The following is a 24356-nucleotide window of genomic DNA, read 5'->3' as shown; positions in this document are numbered from 1 at the left end:
TGCTCTTTTAAGGGATGGATTCACTGGTTTATTGAAGTTTAATTCCAAAGGGATTCGTGATCGTGATGGAATTACCTGTTTAACAAATTACTGTACATCTGTTGAACAGTAATAGCTGCTTATGTGTGCTTTTAGCTTGAAGAAAGTATAAAATGACTTAGTGTAAGCCAGTTTAAGACTTGCGTCAGTTTACTTGGTATTTGCCAGTTTGGAGTACATGATAAAATTACTATAGCTTAAATTCCAGTAAGCTTCAGAGCRGTAATGTCTTTATATCTGAGCTCAGAGTCAAAATACACCTAGGAATATTGTGATGTTTACCAAGCTTTATCTTCAGAAAAAATATTTTGTGTTTATAAGCTGATGATTAAACTAATAATCTTTATGTGAGTTAGCAGCATTGTGATGTGTAAAGAGCATAAAATACATGCTGCATGTATTTTTGACTCGATTCAGTTTAGATACTCAACTTAGATTTTTTGTTCAAGAATTTCCAAAGCCTATCAATGCATATTGTTATAATTAATTTATTATTATAAATATATATATTTATATATTATATTACACCCTTTGAACACTAAATAGCATCTTTTTTTTTTCCCCCTTATTGAATCAAAGGATGCCCCTCACCCCTCAAAGGGATACTTCAGTTTTTTTTGTGAACGCTGGAAATTTTTCATTTTAAACAGGGTGGATTTTTCGCTTTTAAAATTACAGACTGTCCTTTTCAAGCACTTGGTTAGGTATCATAAAGAGAGAGAGTCCATTTAAGTATTTGAACAGAGAAATACATTTGGTGTCCTGGAAGTAAGCATGCTGCTGTGTAAGTGGGTGGAAGCAAGAAAAGAAATATTTATTCAACTGAACTGACTGTTGTGAAGCTTTAACTAAATCTTTTATTTTAAACAGAACCTACTTTATGATAATATCATCTATATAATATGTAATATATAATTGCTTTGAGTCAAAGTAGTGCTGAAATTGGTTCCATGGGAACGTGGCTATTCAGAGAGYCTATGAAAGAAATGCCTGGAAAAAAATTGCTGCACTTAGTTTAAAAACCTAAAAATGGCAGGAAAGGAATGAGTTTATCTGGATATGTTTGCAGATGTACTTTTCTGTCCACCTCTTAAGGAGTTTGTGATAATCAGGGAAAGTAAAACAGCTTTAAGTAAAAGTGTATCTTGGAGAGTAGTATTTTAAGTATTGTAAGGTAGACTATTCAGGCTACCCCTGAATTTTAGGTGTATYGGTCATAATTAACAAATTGCATGTCACCAAGAGAATGACAGAGTTAATATAGGTCCGATACCTCTCCAGTCATGTACGATATTGAAATGCAATGCTCCCTAGGCAGACTGTATTCTGAATTAACAGTAATCTCTAGTTTAAGTACAGTGTTAGGCAGTGCAGTTTGGCAATGAAAACAGGTAATGATAGTAATGTTTGTGGCTAGAAAAAGTCAAAACCTTTTAGCAGACGCAAATAAGTTAATGAAACTGGATTAGTGCTGTGCCACCGGTTAACTTCTACATCCCGTAAGTTTGCASGCTGATTGTTGATAAAGACCTTTTGATTACTTTCATTTGCCTCTGTTTACTGACCACAGTTGCCCCGTTGGGAACATTTTAAAATTATTTTTCAGAGAATACCTATCGTTCCCTTTGAAACGTTCACTAAGTTATTTATTCTTTGAATGTGAGTTTTGGGGTTATTAGAAGTATGTTTTAAGCCAGTGATTCCCCCCCCCCCCCCCCCCACGGTTATTTGCACAGCTATTCTTGTATTTTTCCACAGTACCAAAGAGGCACTCTTTAAAACTCTTTGGTCTTGGTGTAGCTCCTGAAGCCTTAGCAGGCAAACATGATCACTTGCCTATTTCTGGGTGAGAATGGAGCATGGGGGGCTTTTAGCCCTGGGTTCTCACTGCTTAGCTGCTGCTGTTGGGAACAGACTCTTGGGCCGTATGGAGTGTTGTTCTGAGCCCGTGGGGCTTTTCTTATGAGTTTCTTGATAGTATGGATATTTTTAAAGAAGAATGAAGTTAGGTCAGATAATATCAACACTGTAAAATAGAACAAAATACCTTTCTTGTAGGAAAAAAAAATCTTGAGTGATAGTTAACTTTTAGTTGTTTCTTTTACTGCCTCAAAAAATGGTGAGTCRATATTGCACCGATTTTCTTTGGTAATAGCTTTGGTAGATGTTTGTTTGTTTGTTTTTATAAAATGACTCTCATTTTTATGTGGCATACATTAAAGTTCATAAATATTGTTGATGACAATCTAAGCATCTTTTGAGCTGAAATCTGTGAAATTGTACTTCCTGTGACATAGATTTAACTTGCCAAAAACTCTCAGCTAAGTATACTGGTACAGCATGTAGTTTTTTTAGACAAACTGTTAGGCCAAATGTTCATTAAAACCCTACAGATATCTTTCAAGCTGTTCATGTAATTGTATTTTTTGGAATTTATGCCTAATGCCCAAATAATCTGCTGAAAGCTGAACAGTTTGGACAGCTTTGGTGAATAGCAATTGATAGAGTTGCTCAGAAATGGATTTTCTTTCTATATAAAGTTAAATAACATGAAATGTTATGTTAAATTGCCCTACTGCATAATTTCTTTGTCATTTAAACAAAAGTGATCTTTTCATTGTCTTCTGATGCCTCAAATGGGCAGTCCTGTTTTGATGTATATGTTAAAACTTGAGAATCATCTTGCAGAATGCCGCAACTGCTTGTCATACGTGCTTGTGTAGCCAGTGAAGTCTTAGGAGTAGCAAATGATTTCCCCATGATCATCTTGAAGTTCTTCTTATTTCTATATTTCTCCCCTAAAATAATTTAACTGAAGTGTAAAGAACTGAGTGTTAAACCATGTAATTGGAGGGTTTTTTTTTAACTACTTCTGTGAATTTCCTTATGCACAATAAGGATAATTTGTTAGATACTAGTTTTACAAATGGGATACAGATACATCATGTCTCATCAGGCAGAGACAAATTATTCCCTGACAGACTAAATTGTGTCATTTACCCTTTCATATGACATACAGTTGTCAAAATTGTACAATTAACACTTGCCTCTGTAACTACTGCTTTAATTATGGGACAGTGCACTTAAAATCAAGGCTAAAACTCAGGAATGCCAATACAAGGTTCTTATCTTGTATCTTAAGATCACTGAAGCATTTGAAGGCTATGTGGTGTTTCCATGAATGAAAGGCTACACAGCTTTACTGCTTGTTCTCTTCACTGAAGTTTTTGGGTTATGTTCTCATGACAACATTTGGGGAAGAGAGGAAGGAGAAAGGTTGAAAGTAGCATATACCAGTGGTAAGGTTGGAAGGGACCTCTAGGAGATCATCTAGTCCAACCCTCAGCATAGCCCATACAGGGATTGAACCCATGACCTTGGCATTAGCAGCACCAYGCTCTAACCAGCTGAGCTAGACCTGCCCCCAGATATGTTAGGGTCTTAAGGGCATCTCAGCCCTGATGTTTTCAACTTTGTAATCGATAGGRCAGCCTTAGTGCTCCTTTAACAATCTTTTGTAACAATTCATGTGAAATATTTGGAACCACCTATTTCTTGATTCAATATGAGACTAGTAAGGTACTGACTATTGAACCTTGAGGTCACAGGTTAATATCCTGCTTAATTCTGAAGGAATTAAATATTTGTTCCTTCATGTTCCATAGCCTTCATCAGTGGATGTTCGGTGGAGTCAATTTGACACTGAAATCCAGAAACCTTTTTATGATTTGCATTGTCATATTTCAACTTACCATTGTATTTACACTGCCTCTGTGGAGATCTAGAGCCTTTTGCCCATAAATAAATAAATTCTTTCTTTGCTAATAGGTCTCAGGCAACTGCACTGATGCTTGAAAGCATTTTTACCTACAGCATTTTATGTAATAGAGCTATCAAGTATCAAAAGCTATTGGTGATTGGTCAACTTACTTTCCTGAGACAGATATTATTAAAGCTTTAGAAGGAGAGGGAATTCTTTATCTTATGATCTTAACAGAGCTGGAAAAATAAACAAGCTTTTTGTCTTTTTGCATATCTCCATCATAGCTACAGTGACATTGCAAGAACTTCCAGAACTTAGGAGCAATTTATGAGGTCATACAGAGTCATTCATGTTAATGTTTTAAAATTATTTGGCTCATTCAGATGACTTCATGATTAAAACTGAACAAAAATCAGTTAATCCTAATGTGTGTTGAAAACACTCTTTACATGATAATCGAAACTTTTTTACTTTTATTCTTTTATACCAACACAGTTCTTAGAATATTAGGGCGTTGCTGACACTGCAGAGAAATATTTAAATCCAAGCTGACATGAGTTTCATTACAAACCTTATTTGCAGAAAAATGTTAGTCTTACTGGGCACAAATTTAATGTTGAACTAAATAGCCTTATGGTATGCCTCTTCTAAATGGTTTGACTGTGTGCCAAAAGAACGCCAATGGAGAACCACTGTATTTTGCTATTATACATATTTTATATGTTATGCCTCCAGGAACCATCTGGTTACCTCTTGTGAGCCAATTTGGTGTTTGTGACAACAGCTTTGAGGATTTTAATAATGTGAGGGCACAATTATGTGTGGCTTATCTAGAGGAAAGACAAGGGCATGTTTCTAGAATTTATATGTATTGTATATAAGACATGTCAGGCAACAGTAAATGATCTAACTTTCCAGTGCAAAAAATCCTACTATACTTTTTTCATTTGCTTATACATGACTACCTGTCAGGAGAGTGTAGGAGGGAAAGGAGAAGAGAGTGATCTTCCTATAGGTCTGTTTTGTTACCAGGATAAGCTTCATTAATATATACTTTAAATGAGTAAGACTTACATAAAAAGCAGTAGTCCCCAGAATCTGCAAACCAAAATACTGAGCAAATAGCTTTGTGGGAAATCTTAGTATTTTGTTCTTTCTCTGTGTCAGTTTTTAGATACAATATTGAGTAGTAGATTTTTTTTTTTGACTATATAGAGTTTTCCCTGTGTGTATCTTTTGTGGAATTAGTTATTATGTACGCACAGAATAGAAGAATAGAAACTGCTTATTTCTTGATGCACAATACTAGTTCATTATGTGCCCTGCAGGCTAGGTATGGTTAGTGTCATCACTCGACTTTCTGTGCTTGTTTTTCCAAAGACTGAAAAACCAATTTTTTTTTTGTTTGTTAAATGTCCTGGTTGAAAATGTATTCCTCACACCTGGCTGATAGAGATGTGTGTGTGAATGTGTGTCTGTATATACATACCTTTTTTTGGATGCCCTAGTGAAAACTTACTCTCTTCTGATTTTGGTAATATATGGTAGAAGCAAATCACACTGAAGTGATCACACTACTTAACATGAGGAAGGTGCAAGAGGTTGTCAAATCTGGTAGCTTGATAKAGGTGAGGCTGCTGCAGCTCTGTACCCCTAGTCTAACCAGTAGTAAGGCTGAGCACACTCAGTAGGTGTTCACGCAAACACATGTATACAAACATATGTGCATGGCCAGCCACACAGATCAACACAGCTGGAAATGCTCAGCATTCACACAAACACCACCAAAAGGCTCATTCTGTTCTCCTCTCTGGAGAAGTTTCCAGGAGCTGGCTCGGATGTTGTGTCCATCCAGTAACTGGCCCTGGTTCCTCGATCCCCTTATTGGTGACGCTTGGGCTTGCAAGCCCCTGAGGCCCTCAGCTGCTGATACAGATCCATCTTACACACACCTGAATGTGCACAGGCACACTGTGGGTACCTCCGCTACCAGGGCTGAGACATCTAGTAGCTGGCCCTAGATCCTGACACTGCGCAGTTGCCTTGCACACAGACATACAAATGGGTCTTGGGCAGCTCCAGACTCCTTGCTCTCCCTGCCAGTTGGCTTGGACCTCCTGCTCCCTCTAGTAGCCAACTTATCCAGTTTTCTCACTCCCAGGGATGCACACATCTGGTCCAGACTTATGGCTGCTTCGATACTTGGCTTCCCAGCCATTTCTGGGAAATAGGGAGTAGCTACTTGCTGGCTACTCTGGCTTAATGTTTGCTAGTGACTGCACACTGACTTGCACATCCTCGTTTGCTCGAGTTACTGGCATCTCCATACACATGTGCACACAGAAGAGAAGTCGTCTTACCCAGGAAAATAAGAAAGGACAGACAAGCATACTGAGCAGCAAACTGTGGTTGGACCCTTTTATCCTCTTATCCCTCTTGTTTTCTCACATTTCCTTTCAAAGCCACTTTGATTTTTTCCTTTCTCTGCCTATGGTCCTCCTGTAAACATCCTGTGTTAAGTTTTGCATAATCCCCAAATGATTTTTCCTGTATCTTGTAATATGTCCTGTGTCCCTCTAGGCAGTAATTTGCCTTGATCTTAAGGTGATCTGGAGAGCCCTTCTGTTGACTTGTCTTGATGGGTATTTTCCCAGGTCCGTGAGGTTGACAGCTGTCCTGTGATAACCCTGGGATTAGCAGGGGCAGGGTGCCCCTTTTCTCTGGTGGGGATTCTGGGGCTCCCCCAACTGCCATTGTGCCTCTCTGCTCCTTTGCATGTGTGGAGATGAGCTTTTTTATCACGGACCCTGAAAGAAAGCTGTTAACTTAATTGCATTTTGTTTTGGGCTATTCTCCTAAAAGATCTCTTAAATATGTGTTATCTTCTTGGAAGAAACACTTTTTGCATTGTGGCACCAGACCTACTCTAGACCTTTCCGCATTGTTATGTGCAACAAGTTGAATAATTTAATGCTACTTTGTATAGTATAAAGTTCTTAACTAATGAAACGAGGGAATATTCATAGATGATAGGGCAAAGTCCCATTCAGGAAGCAAATGGGATTTGTAGAGAAGGAAACTGCTGCTTCTGTATAGCTTAAGCTTTGGTTAAGATAGGGAAGTAAATAGCAGCAGGAGCATCAGAAACAGCAAAAGCAGGTGCTGCACGGATACAATAACTACTGTTTCCTGAAATATTCACATTTTTACATTCCTATCTTTTCTGAAGATAACTTGCTACTATTTATCCCTGTGCTCGAAGTGATGCTTTATTCACATTGCACTGGCGTTTACCAGCTATTTAATCTTTTTATAACATCCTTTCTGCTGTGTTGTTGCTGAATGGGAGAGCCTGGAATTTTGTTCATTGAAGAGAATTGGGTAGACAGAAGGTATTAGCCTTGCAAGTATGAAGAGAAATCGGGATGGAAGTCTGAGCATAGCACTTAGCAGTTTTCTGAAGAGAAATATGCAAAGGAGAAATAGAGCTAAGGACAAGCAGAGGAGATTAAGATGAYTTAGAGTAAAGAATGGATCAAAAGGAGGAGTGAATTAAAATTGTCTTGGAGCTGTAAGATGATTATCTTGGCTAATCTTGGCCTATTGAATGCCTGTGTGCAGGGGAGGTAAAAAAGCATGGAATTACTTATGGGAAAGGAGACTGAGGTCTTATGGTCTGAATCACAGGACTTTCCTCTATCTCAAAATTTTTGTTCGTTCAGCTTATATTTTGAGGGGAAAAAGCATCCCCTCATAGTAATAAGCTTCTATTTATTTGGAAGAGAGATTTCTGGGCAGAAGAAGGTGAAGAGATTTATGGCTTGAATATATCAGAATGGTCTAAGCAACTGGAGAGTTCAAGTAATGAATCAGAAACTGATGGAGGAGCTGACAGGGTGAGCAGGAAGTAGGGCTAAAGAGTGAATCAGAAACTTATGGAGGATGGGCTGAGCAAAAAGTAGGGTTAAGATAGGAGTGTATTACGGAAGAATTGAGCTGTAATCGTGTATTTCAGAAGCATGTGATTTTGATTACTGTGGGAGGCAAATGGGAAGTCACTGAGGGATTTAAACAGGCATTGTTAATTTAAATGATAAAAGGAATAAAACACTTTTACTCAGAACTGCAGCTCTAAATATAACAGCTATTCATTTTCTCCATATTTTTTTCTTTAATGAATGATTTAGAGAACATGTAGGCTTCCAGAGCCATGCACATGCAAGGTACTAGAAACTAATTAAGGTAAAAAGTCCCAGTTACGCTAGCGTACAGTTCAAGGTGCATCCTCTTACAGATCAAGGGTAAGACTAGAAAGGATCAAAAGGGTAGTACAGAAGCAAATTCATCTGAATATCAGGTCGCAAAGGCAGAAAGGATTTTCTCCATCCCTGTCTTTTCATCCCTCTTGCTCTCCCTGCCCCCCTCCCCCTCATATATATGTGTATGTATACATATATACGTATATATATATATCATATATATCCTTGAAAACTCACAAGAGTAGTGAAGAAACTTTTAAAAAGAGGTGACTGAGATTCTATATAAATGTTATATTTTATAACTGACTATTCTTTACAATTTCAGCTCATTTTGTAGTAAATCAGCACAATGCTACTAATGATTCTGAGAATTAGAGAGACTACAAGGACTTTTTTGATTAGTATCAGGTAACATAAGGGATTCAGACCGTGAATGTTTTGTAATTCTATTTKTGAGTTATATACGTCTTCCTAAAGGCTCATATAATTCTTTAAGTGTTTAGAAATAACCATACCAAAGGCTTTTGGAAAGTCAAGTTATAGTCCCTTCTAAATTGTTCCATGGTGAGCAATAAATAGATCAAAAATCTGCAGGGAGCACAGGAAGAAAAAGGTTTTGACTGTGTCAGAATGGTGGTAATATGTCACAAGTTTCCAGAGAAGGACAGATTTTGTTTTAGTCAGGAAAAGTAGGTAGCAAAAGGTACAGATGATAAAACAGGATTAAGAATTTGTCAAGATCAGATAAAAATAGGATATTTCACTGCTTTCTAACTAATATAGCTGTAGGGCTAACATGATGACAGACAAAATTTAATGTTGAGAAATGTAATGCTCAAAAAGAATGATTTGAATTACTCCTACATATTGCTGTGTTCTACATTAACAACTTTTCTTAGAATAGAATAACATACTGTAGTCAGTTTAGAAAAAAAACTTCTGTTCATTGTGAAGAAGGAGCTTTAAAAAGAGGAGTATAAGAAATGGTGTAGCAGCTTCTGTATGTCATTATATAAATTAATGTCCTCACTCATTTTGCTGGATATCTAGAATATGACAGGAATAGCACACTTTGGGTGAAAGGGACTAAAGCTGTTAGATGTGTGGAACAGAGGGACAGAAGAGAGGCCTTTTTAGGTTGACTATGAGGTAACTAAACAAGGGCTCAATATTTTTCTTACGTATCTATTGGTTTCAAGGATTCATTTTGTTTTTTTTAATGGTACAAGAGCAAATTATTTACTTGCACTGAAAAAGGCAGTAAGTTTTTCCTTAGGGTACGTAGAGAGAGAGGTACATGTGCAGGTATATAACTGTGCATGTTTAAACAATGGAAAATTAATGAATGGTACCATAGAATAGAACTTGTTGCTGTAAAATGCATATAAGGAATTACTTAGGATTTAGTATGTGACTGGTAGCTATACTGGTTGGTTTGGATATACTTATCTATGAGCCTTGAGTTGCCATTAGATTAGTGTTTCGAAGAGGATATTCTTGCCTGATGAGTTCGCCTCCCTAATTTAGTGAGAACATATGAGGGCCAGTTCTGAGTTGGTTTTGCCTGTTCTACTTTCGTTCCTCCTGGGTTTCGTCYTTCCCTGTTGAAGCTTGCGTTTAGTGAATACTGGATTTGACCACAAATTGGAGAAGGGAGGACTCACTCTTGAGCTGGCCACCAGCCAGACTTTCTGTATGGATGAGATTGTGGATGAGAGCCTGGATAGTTTCAGCACAGGCTRACAGAAATAGTTCTAGAAAAGGCAGATTTTGCCTTTTCCTTCTCTTTATACCTCCACTCTTCTCTTCTGAGGGAAAAAAAAGCAACGAAAAGACCCACCACTCTTCCACCCCAAAACTATAACCACTGTTGTCATCTTTTACTTTCTTAAAAAACTGAAAAAGCAAGCTCTTGTCCTGTTGCAGTCCGTGCATTTCCCTGGGAAGCACTGAACTCTGCCAGTTTTTCTCAAGTGACTTTTGGCTTTAAGTAGAAATGCTGTTTTAATAGGTAAGCATTAAGGAAGTGTTCTCTGTTGTGGCTGATTATTTACTCCAGACCTCTGACTGTAGATCAAGATCAATGTTTTTAGATTGCCTGGGATGAATGGACTTTTGCTGTGGTCTAATATGTAGTTATCCCTGTTTGTTCRTTGTTAGCGTGATTTAAGGTCTGTCTTGGAACAGATTAGAAGTGCCTAAATTACTACATCAAAGGATGTTGACTTTCTAAAAATTGCTCAAAAGATGGAGTGGGAAGAACATGCGAATGGAAGACCATGCAAAAGGAAACTCAAAAAAATTTATTTTCATGCATTTGACTTGAGAGGGATGTCTCATTTTCTCTGTTTAACAGACAGATTTTATCCATTATTTGAGCATACATTTACCTGAAAAAGTTGTGGAGTTTTAGGTTATCCTGGAAAATATTTTGAACTATTTTATAAGGCCAGCTAGGATTGGGATTCCATTGTGCCAAGTAATATAGCAATAAGCTCTAAGTTTGGCCCTGTTCTAAGAAGTTTACAGCTTTAAATAGATTATGAAACAAAGGGAAACAGATACCAGTGATGACCCATAAAGAATCAGGCCTGAGATCACGAGCTTTTTGATTCTTAAATGTAATGCTTTCATTTTTGCCTTGCTAGAATGCAGTTGTCCTTTAACTACTGATGAATAAGAACTTTCATAGATAACGAACTTTCATACGCTCTGCCTTCTCAGACTGCGCAGCTTGTGCAGCTTCTGTGAGTCTGTGATCTTTAAAATCATCGTGCTCCTAGTCTGTGTTCTTGGCTCTGACCTTTGCCATAGGCACCCATGCATCTATTTCAGTGTATGGCAAAACTTGAGCAGCCTTTGCAAGCTTAAAATGCAGAAGACTTTCTAGGACTATCTCTAAAGTGTTCTATGCAAATGAAAGTGTGTATGCCCATGAACCTCCATGGGAAATTCAGTGTGCTTATTATGAGTAAATTAAGGCACTTAAAGAAGAGAAGGCGGTTTTGACCTCTCTCACTGCAAGTGTGTTCAGTAGTATGCATCTACACCTAAGGTAAAATTTGAGGAAGCTGGAAAAAAGGCGTTCTTGAAAATGTTTCCATTTTTGGATATTGGTTGTGTTTTTAATAAAATACATTTAATAAAACTTTAGCTTGAATAATTTCCAAATGGGAGGGTAGAGATTCTCGTTGCTTTGAAAATCTTACCCATACATAACTAAATTTCATAAGCATATCATCTAGATTAAAGTGACTGGGAAATTTATCATTAAAAGTGGGTTATTTGTTTTTGGGGGGTTTTTTGTTTCTTTTTTTGAGGGGGATGAGGTTTGAGAAGGTATTCCTTTTTGTACTTCTAAGAAAATATAAATATCTGCTATAGGGAACTGAATGATGAGTAAAAGATTTTTCTCAATATAATATGAAAACATACCTGTAGTGCTAAAAGCTCAATCAAATGCGTGTTTAGTCCACTGAAGTGCCATTTATTTTACATTAGAAGTTGATCTTGACTTGGTTTTTAGTATTGAAAGCAAGCACTATATCCTAAAGTAGAAATACTTTGTGTGTATTTCTGTTGTCCTTAGTTCTTGCTTTTGCATTAATATACAAATTAGTGGTATGGATACTGCTTCTGTACCTGAGTATGGGATGCTATGGATAGATTAGCTGAAGCACAGGCTCACAATCTGCTCTCCAAGTAATGTTGCTCTTCATTTACAGGACATGCTTTTTGGGTTTTCCAAACAGTACTTCAATTCTTCTCTTTAAGGTTGCCAGCAAATATTCAATTATACTAGAAGAACAAGCCTTGTTACAATCAAGTTTGTCTGAAATGTAGAAAAAAACGATCCCCTTCCCCTGACCTTGCCATCTCCCCAAAGTTGTTTTGTAGACTTTAGGAAACACAGCACTTTGACATTAGCAAACCTTTTAATTCCTTTATCAGGCTTTTACATCTTTAATTTTATGTGTATGATTAGGGAATGTTTTTAAAATATTTGTCAGTTATAGTAATCTTTGGTATAACTCAGAGAGAAATTGAGATAAACTCAGTTTATCTATTGGTGGGGTTTGAGGCTGAGGTTAGTCTGGTGCTAAAGGTGTGAGATGTCAGCATGCAATTCAGTAGACTAAGCACATTAGCTAAAAACATCAACTAATTTAGCAATTCAATGTATGGGTCAGTCTTTACAGAAAGATGGGGAACCAAGCATTGTTAGTTCTATTATGCTATTTAATTTTTCTCAACTCTTTAAAATCCTTCTTCAGGGGAAGCTTTCTGTATTATTTGACTGGTTAGCATGTCAGCTCCCAYAGTTGTAAAATAAATTGTCTAGTTTCTAAATGACAGAGTATCAGCACAAGTGGCCTTGCTCAGACTGTAGTTAGTGTTGGTTAAATTATCTGGTCTCTAAGAAAATATAAAGGCAGCTGTATGCAGCTGTATGACCTTTCCAAGCACTGAATTAAAGTATGAGGAGGGATTCTGAGCTTTTATTTTAGATGGCTTACTATACATAAAGTTGATAGTCAAAACCTTTATTTCCGTCAAAGCGAAGTGTCTAGGATTTTTTTCACTGAAAGAAAAATCTAAAATTCTAACTAACAATATTTTAAGTTAAATAATATTTTTCAATATAAATTAAACAAAATGTTTTATTTCTGTTTCTAACAGAATAAGAGGGAATGAAAGACTAGGCTGATCACTATTAGCAAAAATATCCATCAGGATAGAAGATCAATCTCTCTCTTGTACATAAAATTTTGTAACACAAAATATGCTGTTGTAGTTAGAGCACTGCTGAGAGAGAGAGAGAGAATGTAGGAGAATCCTTGAGCCGGACAGGACTGCACAGTTCCCCACTGCAGTCCAGATGGGCACCACAGCTGCGGTGTGTTACTTGATCAAAGTGACCTTCCGTTACTGTTCCACTTTGTTTGCATTGTGAATCTGTTTCTGCACTTCAGCAGCTCCTAACCTYCTCCCGAATCCACCATCCTCTTTTCCCTTCCCTGGCAAATCCCCCCAGAATGCTCAAACAAATGATCAATAGTTCRTGCAGCCTAATTTTCTAAAGTGGTATGTTTTCTAAAGTCAGATTTTGAGCRGATCAGTTATTTGCTGTAAGTAACRTATCATTGTAACTGAAATGGACTTTTATGTACAGTTTATGTACACTAGTTAAAAAGCACATATCTAAAGCAGTTGCTTTTTCCTTGCATTTGCTTTTAATCCATTACACTGCTTTTCAAGCTGAGAGCTGCTTTGTATTCTGTAGATTGTCAGTCACTCAAAATGTTACGTTATCATTATTGTTTGCTTGCTTCGGTTGAAATTATGCGCTACCAATAGTACTTTGGCTAGTACTGAGAAGGAATATGAAGGAGTAGGACTGTATCTTGATTAGTAATTTGATTCCTTCCTCTGATACTACAAAACTGTTGCTCACACCTGTATATTTTAATTGGATGGGTCTCATTAAGCTGAAAGATAAGTTTACTCATCCAGGACTTTATTGCACAATGGCCTGTAGTCAAGAGTTGTTAAGATACCCAAAAGGTATCTTTTATAAGATACATTGTATCATGTTCTAAATTTGCAATTCCTACACATCTTTAAATCCAGTACAGCATTTTATTTGTGTGTGGAACACCAGAACAGTGCACTTAACACATCTTGACTATATGAAAATGCTGAATAGTTTAATTTTCTGAAATTGGAACTTCACATTTTATTGCACAAATGCAAATGTTTGTATTTTAGGGTTTTTAATATGCTTACTCTCAATATATAATTTCATTACAACACATGGTAGTTTCACTAAAACCTGGACTACACTTTGTTTACAAACTACAGTTGTAATTACAGCACAGATGTATTTAGACGAGAATAAAAAAATAAGATTAATTTGGATGGTCTCTGACTATTCCCTTAATTTCCTTCTTCCTTATGCYATGGCAACACAAACATCAAGTGAAGCACTCTTAAGCTGCTGAACTGATTATTTAAACCTTAGAAACACAGAAGTTAAATTCTGCTGTGTTTTCTCAATATTTGTTTTATGAGGGGCATTAACATAACTGGTTTGCTAGTCTCTGAAATTGATATCATTTTAATGTTATAATTGAAAATATGGAATATTTGCAATTAATAAATGTGTAACTTGCTGTCCTGAGCATGTGTGTTGCATTGTGTGGTGTTTGTATTCTCACTCATCTGCTTTCCAAGGTTAGTCTTTCTCCTGTGTAACTGATGTGGGTTTTTTCCCCTCTGCATGTGATAGATACTTTTGCATTTTTAGACAGCATATTATTCATTCCTGTTGGCATAAGCTGCTTTGGTTTTTTTGTTTGTTTTTTTTATTGGCTTATTTGTGTGCAAAGAACTTAAATTTATCAGAACATATAAGTATGCTAGAAAACGGAAAAATATATACTTGTTTATGCCGTGAAAAAAATGAGATTTTGTTCCCAACACCTGCCATAGGTTCTTTCATTATCTCTACTGTGAGATTATTAATCATATGTGGGAAAAATCTGTGTTAAATCTGGCTCATTAACATTTGTGATTTTTTTTTTGATGTAAGAATAATAATACACGTTTTTCTGGGAAAGTGTTGATCTTAATGGATTTGGGCCGGAACCTATAAAAGAAATTTGAAAGAAATTCCAGGGAATTTAAAAATGGTGAAAGTGAAAATACTGCCTAAATACTAGCTTCATGCTATATTTGTACAGCTCGTATCGCAACGTGTTCTGGTCAGGAGAATCCAAAGAGGAATGCAAAGGTGATAGGATGGATTAATACAAAACTTGAATAATTTAATCAAATTGTTTTAAATCATCAGTCCGCAAACTTTAATCAATTTAAATTTTACCTTGCACTGAACTTTATAAAAAGTTTCCCTGAACAGTGTTTTCTAGCTGAATGATAACCACTGGGACACAGTATTTCTCAACTGTACATAGCATCTGTTTCTATGTACTTAAATATTTCCTCAAGCAACTAAATAACAGTACAATTTTATAGTTTAGTGTTTTCTTTATAGTAAATGATTTAATATTTATTCATGATTTGTACCCAGCTGCTTTAACTTTAAAGTGTTTTCAATAAAATATGCAGAAAAATGTCATGTTAAAATTTATTTCAATTATAATGTGCTGGATGAATAAGAAATTTAAAATTTGAAAGCTTGTTTTGCATTTCAAACAAACYTTGATTCTGAATAAGTAAAGTATTGTTGATAGTTGGTCAACTGAATGCATCTGGAAATCAAAGATTCTTTCTTTTCAAACTCCTACTTAGTTTTCAGTTTTCAATGAACAGAGATCTGAAATAAATAGAAGAACATGAAGTGGAAAAAGTGTCCTCTGTCCTTTTAAGGAGAGGCTACAGCTATCGAGGCTTGGCTTAGCACTTCATCAAACGAATCCCAGTGCTTAGCTGGTGGCTCTTTGCAGCCGTCTTTCTTCTGAACTTTGTAATGTGTTCTGCTCAAYTCTTTTGTGCTCTTTTCAAGCAGTTACACTAAATTTAGTTTTTAATGTAATGATTTCAAACTATGGTTTTTGGAAGATAACGCTTATCATTCTTACTAATTAATCCTACAGCAGTAGGATTGATTAATAGATATGTGTAAGGATTTTTTTTAATTTTCACAGAATCAAAGAATAATTTACGTTGGAAGGGACCTGTGGAGGTCATTCCTCTCAAAGTATGTCCAGTTAATGTAGGGTGCTCAGACTTCTGTGCAGTTGAGTTTTTGAGTCTCTCCAAGGATGGAGATTCCTCAGGGCAGCTTGTTCCAGGTATTAACTACCCTCACAGTTTAAACATACCTGCACACACACACACACACACACACACACACACACACGTGCATGTGCACGTGCACGCCTAACTCTCCTCATATCTAATCAGAATTTTCTGTGTTTCTACTCATATCTGCTTGTATCTGCTGTCCTATCACTTTGCATCTTCCAGAACAGTCTGGCTCTATATTTTTTGTACCTGCCCTTTAGGTAGTTGCAGGTGGTAATAAGATCTTCCCTTAGCCCTCTCTTTTAAGGCTGAATAAATCTAGTTCTCCCAGTATCTCCAGTTAATGTCGTGTGCTCCAGACCTCTGACCTTCTTGGTGGCTCCCTCCCCTGGACTTGCTCCAGTAAGTGATTTTTTCCTTCCTTCTCAACTGAGTAGGGCAGATGCTGAGAGCTCCTGCCTTGCGTAAAGTGGTGCTGACTGGCGTGCGCTTTTGATGGGAGCGCGGGGCTGTGTGAAGGGGAGTGTAACACCGAACTTCCTGAAGCAGAAGTGCTGTGATGACGGGATGCGCGTTAGGTCAGCTAGCTTGTCTCACTTGCCAGTGCCCTATATAAAAAGGTGGGGGAGTGCTTTGTGATCCAAATCACACASTGTTTTTTAGCGCAGCTTTCAGATAGGGCAGACTCTCACCTGGTGTCGTATTTGCTGTGACGTGATTGCAGATGTGTCCCTTCTGAGCTGAGGTGTCATGTACAACTGGATACGTGCTTCTGGTGTAACAAGCAAGTAACTGGCTGCGTAGCAGGGGGTACCAGCTGCCTTTGTCGCAGAACTCAAAACGTGTATGTTTTGGTCAGGTGAGATACGTATGTCCGGTTGCGTGATGGTGAATAGAGCCACGGTGCTGCCTGGAGAAAGAAGAGGGGAAGAAAAGCTGCAGGCCACATCAGCGCACTTAGGCCTCTGTGCATGTATTTGAAAGGCCAGAAGAGAGGGCAGCAGCCTTGAGTATAGTCCAGTGATCTGGCTGAGTTATGGTGAAGGGCTTCAGTACAGCCCAGTGATAACATGGACCAGAGTTTAAGGCCTTAAATGAACCCTCCCTGACTACATGAGTGACCCTGTGGGTGGGTTAAAAAACACATAGTAATACCTTGTCACCATCCTTTTTGCCTCTGGAGTTGGAGAGGTGCACTTGGTGTGTATTTGGCAGGTGTWTGTAGCTTTGGAAAGGGAGAAGCAGGAGGAGATAGTCAGAAAATAGTCTTCAAAGACCTGAAATGATTAAGTGATCTGCCCTAGGAACACTAGCAGCCCGTCCAAGAGTCATCACTACTGCTTTGAGGTGAGGAGGGTAGAGGGACGGGAAGAGAGTATGTAATTCCTTACTTGCTATCTGTAGCAGTAATCAGTTCAGTTGCTTTGATTAATAAAATGCCAACTACCATGATGAGAATATATTTTCTAGTATAACTGAAAATTATTTTTCCCCTCTGCATCTTTTGCTCTACAAGGTGATATGCTTATGAAAGAGTTTATGATCTTTAGAGGAAAGTCAGGATACCCTCTAGTGGTTATTTTCAGAAATAAATCTGAGTTATACGCTACCAGAGTTTAGAGTCAGCAGCAGCTAAGCTTAATTCATGCTGCAATTTTAATGTAGGCTTTTTTTACAGGTTTTGGGAAGAGTTTTGTTTTTTCATATGCCTCTGTCCCTGGCTGAATCCTCCTGGGATGAAACTGTGTTTTAAAATGGAAGGTGTTGTAGCTTCCTATACTTCCAGGGGTATAAATGGAAATAGCTAGATGTTATCATAGCTCCTGTTGCCTAGTAACCAAAGCTCAGGATATAATTTTAATTGGGTAAAATTGATGGATATTGCCTCCCTTTTCCTTTCTWCTAGCAGAATACACACAAACACATTTAGATTTAAATGTGTTATTGTAAAGATACAGATTCTTATTTTAGTTATCAGACTCCACTATAATGATTTAAGACCTCACTTAATTTTCACCTGATAAAGATTGATCTTCTAATTCTTACAACTTTTCTTTACARGATATATGAGTGAACAAACTGCTCAGTGTGAACATTTGTACACACGAATCTTATATTCTTTTCTGCAAATTCTAAAATTTCTAGTTTTACCTTTCAGTTTCTTTTAGTGTTTTTGTTGATGACTGTAATTTTTTTTTTTCTACTACATTCGCTTACACAGCCAAGAAGAGTTCTTGGAGTTATTTGCTCAATTCTATTGACAACCTACTTAAAACTACTTAGGAGTGTGTTTGAATTATTACTGAATTTGTTAGCACTATGAAATGTTTGCTTATTTGGAACAATTTGTTTAAATAAATACTTGTGTTTAGAAGTGTAGCCCTGATTTTTSGTGTTTAATTTCATGACTTTATCTCATCCTAGAATTCATTATCRAATGAATTGTCCACTCAGTGATATAACTGATCATACTGCAGTTCTAGTAATAGAAATATTATTTACATTATCTTCACTTCATAAACATATTGTATATGCTACTATAAAATGAGTTCATTGGACTATTTTCATCTTGTGTTTGTATAYATGTTTGTTTCCTTCATTTCTTTTTTATTACCAGTAGATATTCAAAGCAAACTATTATTCAATCTTTCTTTTTTCTAACTATAGTAGTGATAGCCTTTGATTATAGCATTTGGTTATAGTGAATTATTGCCTGAAATTAGGGATTAATTAAGTATCTTGAGGAACATGAGATGGTTTTCAAGCAGGCTTCGTGCATCGCAGGCTGAAGGAAGAGGAAAAACCATAARTAATAGAAGTATAACCAAAAAGTGAAGTTTAAAGATATTAGACGATTTCATCACACAAAGTCCTTTTTCATTTGTTTTAGTTTGGGTCATAGTTACTAGTTTTATTTAAAGAAAAAAGTCTAAAGTGTAGACAATAACAGTAATTCTCTAGAAGCAAAGTAGATGCTTACAGAGATAAGTACTTGTTTCTATAGGCAGTTACTAAAATTAAAACTTTCTCTGAAGACCAGTAACTTAGAAGTATATTCTGCAACTTCAGTGTAGTAAGAGTTACCTTGTTTCTTCTGCCCTGCTCTTCTAGTTCTCTTCTTGTTCTTCCATCTTCTTGTTCTTTGAGCTTTCTTCTTGTCTGCCTTTTTGATTCTATCCAAGTAATTAAATAAGAGTTAACAAAAGTAGTATAGCCATTGTCTCATGCCTTTTTTTTTTCTTTTTTTGCTTGCTTACTGATATTGCCGTATGGTATCTGTTTTCTCTATACATAAACAACATAATTTGCAAGACTAATCTAGATATTAAAATCTTTCAAGTTATCCTATCCAGTAAAGTTAACATTAATTTCACACTTGAATGTTCTAAAATAGAAATCTCCTTAAAATAACTGTCAAAGCCACAGGAAAAGAAAATATTCTGAAGAAGAAATGGTAGATTACAGTATGGAAGCTTGCTCAAAGGCACAATTGTGGCTCACCTGAAGCTTGTGTTTAAGTTTTGCTGGGTGAACAAAATACATGTTGTGGTATTTTTAAAGTTCTTCTGTACTTTTTGCTTGCCTTCACTGCTTCTGACAGTTGAAGGACAAATATGCCACTCACAGTAGTATCTTTCTGGTAAAAATCATCAGATTTTTAATGAGCRAGTTTTAGGTGTTCAGACTTTGGAATGTCTGGATTGCCATTCCTMCATGAAAGTCGCAGACATTTTCGGAAACTGAATTTAGAATCCTTACTGGAATTAGTTCATAAAAATACACATACATATAAGCACATAAAAATACACATAAGCAAAAATACATTTGTGCTTAAAGAAACTGGACATTATCCTAAATGGTTGCATGTAAATAAGTTTCACGTATTCTATCATGGTCTAGAAAACTTTGATTTAAAGAAGTATCTAATTGTGAAGGATTGGATATTAGATGTAGTTATGAAGTTCTGAGGATGAGTAAGAAGGAAACGAGGATGAATATTGGGAAGTGATGTTGCTTTTGATTTTAGRTCTTAAACTGTATTTGCAGGGAGGTTAAACATGTCATCCTTAGATTTTAAGTTCTTAAGTCCTGAAGTTCTGAAATCTTCCTCTCTATGTGTTAGTCTTTCAGTTTATTAATAGTTTTTTGCTGTTTCTGCATTTTCTGTATTAATATTGACAGTATTCTTGTAAAAGCTCAGAATTGAACRGAACACTAACCACCTGTTGCTTCTTACAGGTACTGCTCCCAGCAGCTGGTCTCTTGCAACTGCAGGATGTGAAAAGGACTTGCTGTGAATTTTTGGAATCTCAGCTTCATCCAGTCAATTGCCTGGGGATTCGTGCTTTTGCTGACATGCATGCGTGCACAGATCTCTTGAACAAGGCCAAYACATATGCAGGCAAGTTACCACTAGCATAGAATATAGCTTGTGTAGACATACACAATACGAGCATTTCCTCACCTGCTGCCACAAGTTGAAATTTACCCAGGATACTGCAGAAATATCTAATACACTCTTCTTCATGAGAAATATGAAAAGTCTGACAGAAAAAGGAAGACTCTTAGTTGAAACAGTTAAAATAAGCACCAAGCACATCTTCATGGTCTATCAGGACCAGGGTCCAAACAACTTGTGATTCAGCAAGAACCTAGCTTRGTATTTAAAATCTTGCACCATAGATGGCAGGTTGTCTGTGGAAGTTACGAGGCCTCTACTGTTGGGCAGCTTTGAGAACTGATTAGACCAGCTTCTGATTTGGGGTGGTGTAGATCATACCTGTGTGTAGAACTAGAAGATTTGAAATTCTTTTTAGCCTACATTTCTAGGATTCTCTAAAAGATAAAATCTTTTTTTTTCTTTATTTTCCAATTATATTTCCTATTGTAAATTCTAGCCTTATAAAGGTGCTGGAACTTTCTAAAAGCATTACCAAATCAGTAATTGTTAATACAGTGTAATACATCCGAATTACTTATTTCKTAACTGTCTTGACACTAAGAAAGAGTTGCATAATGTAGATTAATAAAAAATAAACAAAACCTTAAAGCCATTGTGTAAGCTTTATACAAGCAGTAAGTTTATAGCATAACAGTATGACCAAAACTAACATTTTAAAATGTGTTCATGTAGGGATGATTTTACTGGTTCTTTTGTGTAGAGTGCCTTGAGTTTTTGATGTCTGAGCTGAGATGGAAGACATTATACTGAGGAATTCCTTTTAATGGAAGCTTGTTACAGTGAGCAAAAAAAAAAACAAAACCCTTCTTTATAGCATTTACTTTAGTAGCCAGCAGAGCAGTAAATTTTGATTGGAGCTATAGGAGAGAATATTTAGGGAATAGGACATATTTGTTTTAGAATGTACTGCTAATTTAGAAATTGTCTATTGTCAGAAGCTGAGAGTGACCCTCAGGTATGCCTCTTTAGATGGAACTTGTACCATCTGCCCAGTCACAGATTTTTTACTGTCTTTTCAGTGTCCTTTGGATATCTCATTTCCAGTTCAGATTCAGCAAAACTGAACTTAGTTTTGATTTTTTTTTTTTCCCCCTCTAAATGTCTTTCCCTTCCCCTTTCCTCTTCCTCTGTCACTGGTGACTTCYGTGTTCTCCTAGTTATTCAGGTTTGTAGACATAACTTTAACTTTCCTCTGCTGTTTTTCTTCAACTGCTCAGTTGCTTATTCTCGTATTTTTTTTCTTCCCTCTCTACCAAACCTCCCTATCTCTACACCTTATTTCCCTTCTGTTGCACTAGTCATCTGCCTCTGCTTTAACTTTCTCTGTTTCCTAAGGTCATCTTACTACTCTTGCAGTATTCTTATCTCTTCTCTTCTCTTTCCCCCTCATCTCAATCAAATTCCAACCTGTCATCCTTGGCTTTTCCAGTTCACTATCCCCTGGGTAGTGATACATAAATCTTTTATTTCATATCTCTCTTTTTCTTTTTTTTGTCCTTGGAACTAACTTTCCTTTTCTTCCTTAATCAAGCTATTTCAGATTCCTCCAGAAAGCTCTTCCCTCATGTATGCTTCCCCTTTTTGTCATCCTATTTTTGGAGTATTGCTGGGCCCTACCATTAGGCGCCAGCTCAACTCCTATTTTAACTTTGATGCATCTGTGTGGTAGGTTTTAAAGCAATGCATACTCTATTCTTGCTCCTAAGATAAATATGCTATGCCCGAAGGTGTGAACAGCTTCATTGCATTGCACTGTCTTCATTGATCCCTAGAATTTTGTCAGGCAAATGTAACTTAAAACGTGAGAGCAGTGTAGAAAATACCAGAAATAACAAAATATCATGAAACATTTGAAGAGTATTAGGGCAGTCTAAATATTTTGTATCTCCATGACATTCTGTTAACATAGTGTTGCTTAATTTCAAATTGATTTTTTTTTCCCAACTTCTGTTGTGACTTTGTGATTTTTAAGCTACATCAGTTACTTTTAAACTATCTTTAAATTCAGCATTTAAAGTTAATATTTATGTATWGTACTTACCATAATATAAAATCTAAGACTTTGGCAAGACATTGAGTGAAATACTATGAAATATATTAGAGTGTATAGGAACTGCGTACAGCTCATAACCCTCCCTTTCTGAGTCATTTTGGTCAGGCATCTTTTGCTTTGCTCAGAGAGACTCTGCAAGCAGGACATAGATAACTGAAAAGGTTAAACCTGCAAGTCTTAGCTAAGACTTGCAAACTATGAGGCTGAGCACCTGCATGCTCACTACTCCCGATAAAAGCGCCCAAGAAGTCTTCACTGGCCAGGCAGTCTTCAGTCAGGAGGAAGGGCTGACCCTTGAATGGGATATTCAGTGTTGCTAGATTGCTGTCTTCTGGTTCCCTGGTTTTCTTCATTAGAATTTTCTACCCTACTCTTACTTTCATACAATTACTCTCACTTTTCCTGTCAATGTTTTTCCTCTTATGTTCTCAGGCTTATTACTGTCCACATCTCAGTCATCTTACCTGCTTTCCCCTCCACTAATTCTTGTCTAGATTGGCTCTGTGTACTTTGCCAAGGCTCTTGCTCGCAACTGAGCAATTTTCTTAAAGGTCTGAGCCAAAGAGATGCAACTGTGGTATTTCAGAGTTAGGCTCTGGATCACAGACAGCTGTGATCTCCCTGCCTGGGAGGAGGTAGGTTGGGACTGCAGGTTCTAGAAACTAGAACAGGAGAGAATTACTAGATTTAAAGAGCAGTGAGAGTTTCATCTTTCTAGACAAAATGGAAAGCACTTATGCTTAACTTCTCTCAGTCTTCATTTTATAACAATTGCTATTTGATATTTAGGAAAAAGAGGCAAAAAGATGCTTTTTAGAAGTATCTAAAAAAGTACCTTTCTTAGAAGGTGCTAACATAAAAACATATGGATGCAAATGTGGATCAGAATTTACTATGATAGTGAGGCTCTGGAGGGGCCTTCCAGTGGGAGTAAAAACCCAACTTGCTTTAAAATTGGAGCTTCATAGTCCTGTGATGGGCTGTAAAAGTGTGTTAGGTTTCTGTAACTTGCCCATTTATATACATCTGTGATACATATGGGGAATCTGAAAATAGCAGACACTTGATACAAATGACTTGGAATTAGCTTCTGTTACAATTAAACTTTGCAACTGAGATTCTAAGTGCTCTTGTGGTGGTTCAGAACGCAGTCCTGTTCTGAGTCCTCTGACAGTTGCAAAGATGGGGAATAAAAACAACGGAGGCTCTCATCTTTCTTTTATGAGCAAATATTCTGTTCTCAAGTATCTTAACTTGAATGCATAATATAGCAGAGAAGGGTTGAATGAATGCTTATTGCTAATACTTTCAGGGGAGAACGAGTGACAAGTTTACAATATGCAAGCTCTTTTTGTGTGAAAGAATGGCCATTCCAGTTCTGATTTAAATAGATTTATCAGAGAACATAAGCAGAAATCCAGAAGGGTTCCTAAGAGTATGCAGTGTGAATGCTGTTAGTGAGCACCCATTCTCAGTTTTGCTCACTGATACTTGGTCGTAGAGAATGTTCATGAAACAAAAATTGTTCCTAAAAACATGTTACATTTTATACTTATCATAATGTTATAGATAACCATCTCAAGATAGACTAGTAAACCCTTATAATAAAGGAAAATGGTTTGACTCTGAAGATGCTAAGTAAGATRAGCAGTAGAAATGCTAAATAGAAGGTCTTGGGGAAGGAAATGAATTAMTCTCCTGTTGAAAGAGAGCTACGGGAGAAGAGTGTTTAGAGGGGCATGCCATCTTAGACTAGAAAGAGCAAGCTGCTGCAAACAGCTGATTCCCATGGCTTTTTCATCTTTAACAAGAGAGGTAGGGAACATGTAGCTCTCTAGGCCATGCCAGTCCTGGGATAAACTAAAGAGAGTAATTGGACAGCCTCACAAGCCAGCTGACACTGTAAAGCAGAAGAAAAACTGTTATTGCCATCTTTGTTAATGAAATAATTCTGCTCTTTTTCATAATGTGTCATTATTAAAAGTTTATGCTGTTAGGTAGAAGTCTGCTTCT

The 24356-nt window shown here is 36.8% G+C and overlaps 1 protein-coding gene across 1 annotated transcript in view; it reads left to right on the top strand.

The window, feature by feature from the left end:
* Positions 1-24356, top strand: part of KLHL2 (kelch like family member 2) — a 58770-nt gene that overhangs the window by 15395 nt on the left and 19019 nt on the right. Inside the window, exon 5 of the mRNA XM_085319881.1 lies at positions 20068-20230. Within this exon, the coding sequence (XP_085176007.1) occupies positions 20068-20230 (163 nt within the window). The remainder of the gene's footprint in view (positions 1-20067; positions 20231-24356) is intronic.

Source organism: Rhea americana, unplaced genomic scaffold (genome assembly GCF_003343005.1).
Source record: "Rhea americana isolate MKP2758 unplaced genomic scaffold, rheAme1 scaffold_60, whole genome shotgun sequence".
NCBI lineage: Eukaryota > Metazoa > Chordata > Aves > Rheiformes > Rheidae > Rhea > Rhea americana.
This window is presented reverse-complemented; position numbering and strand designations above follow the sequence as displayed.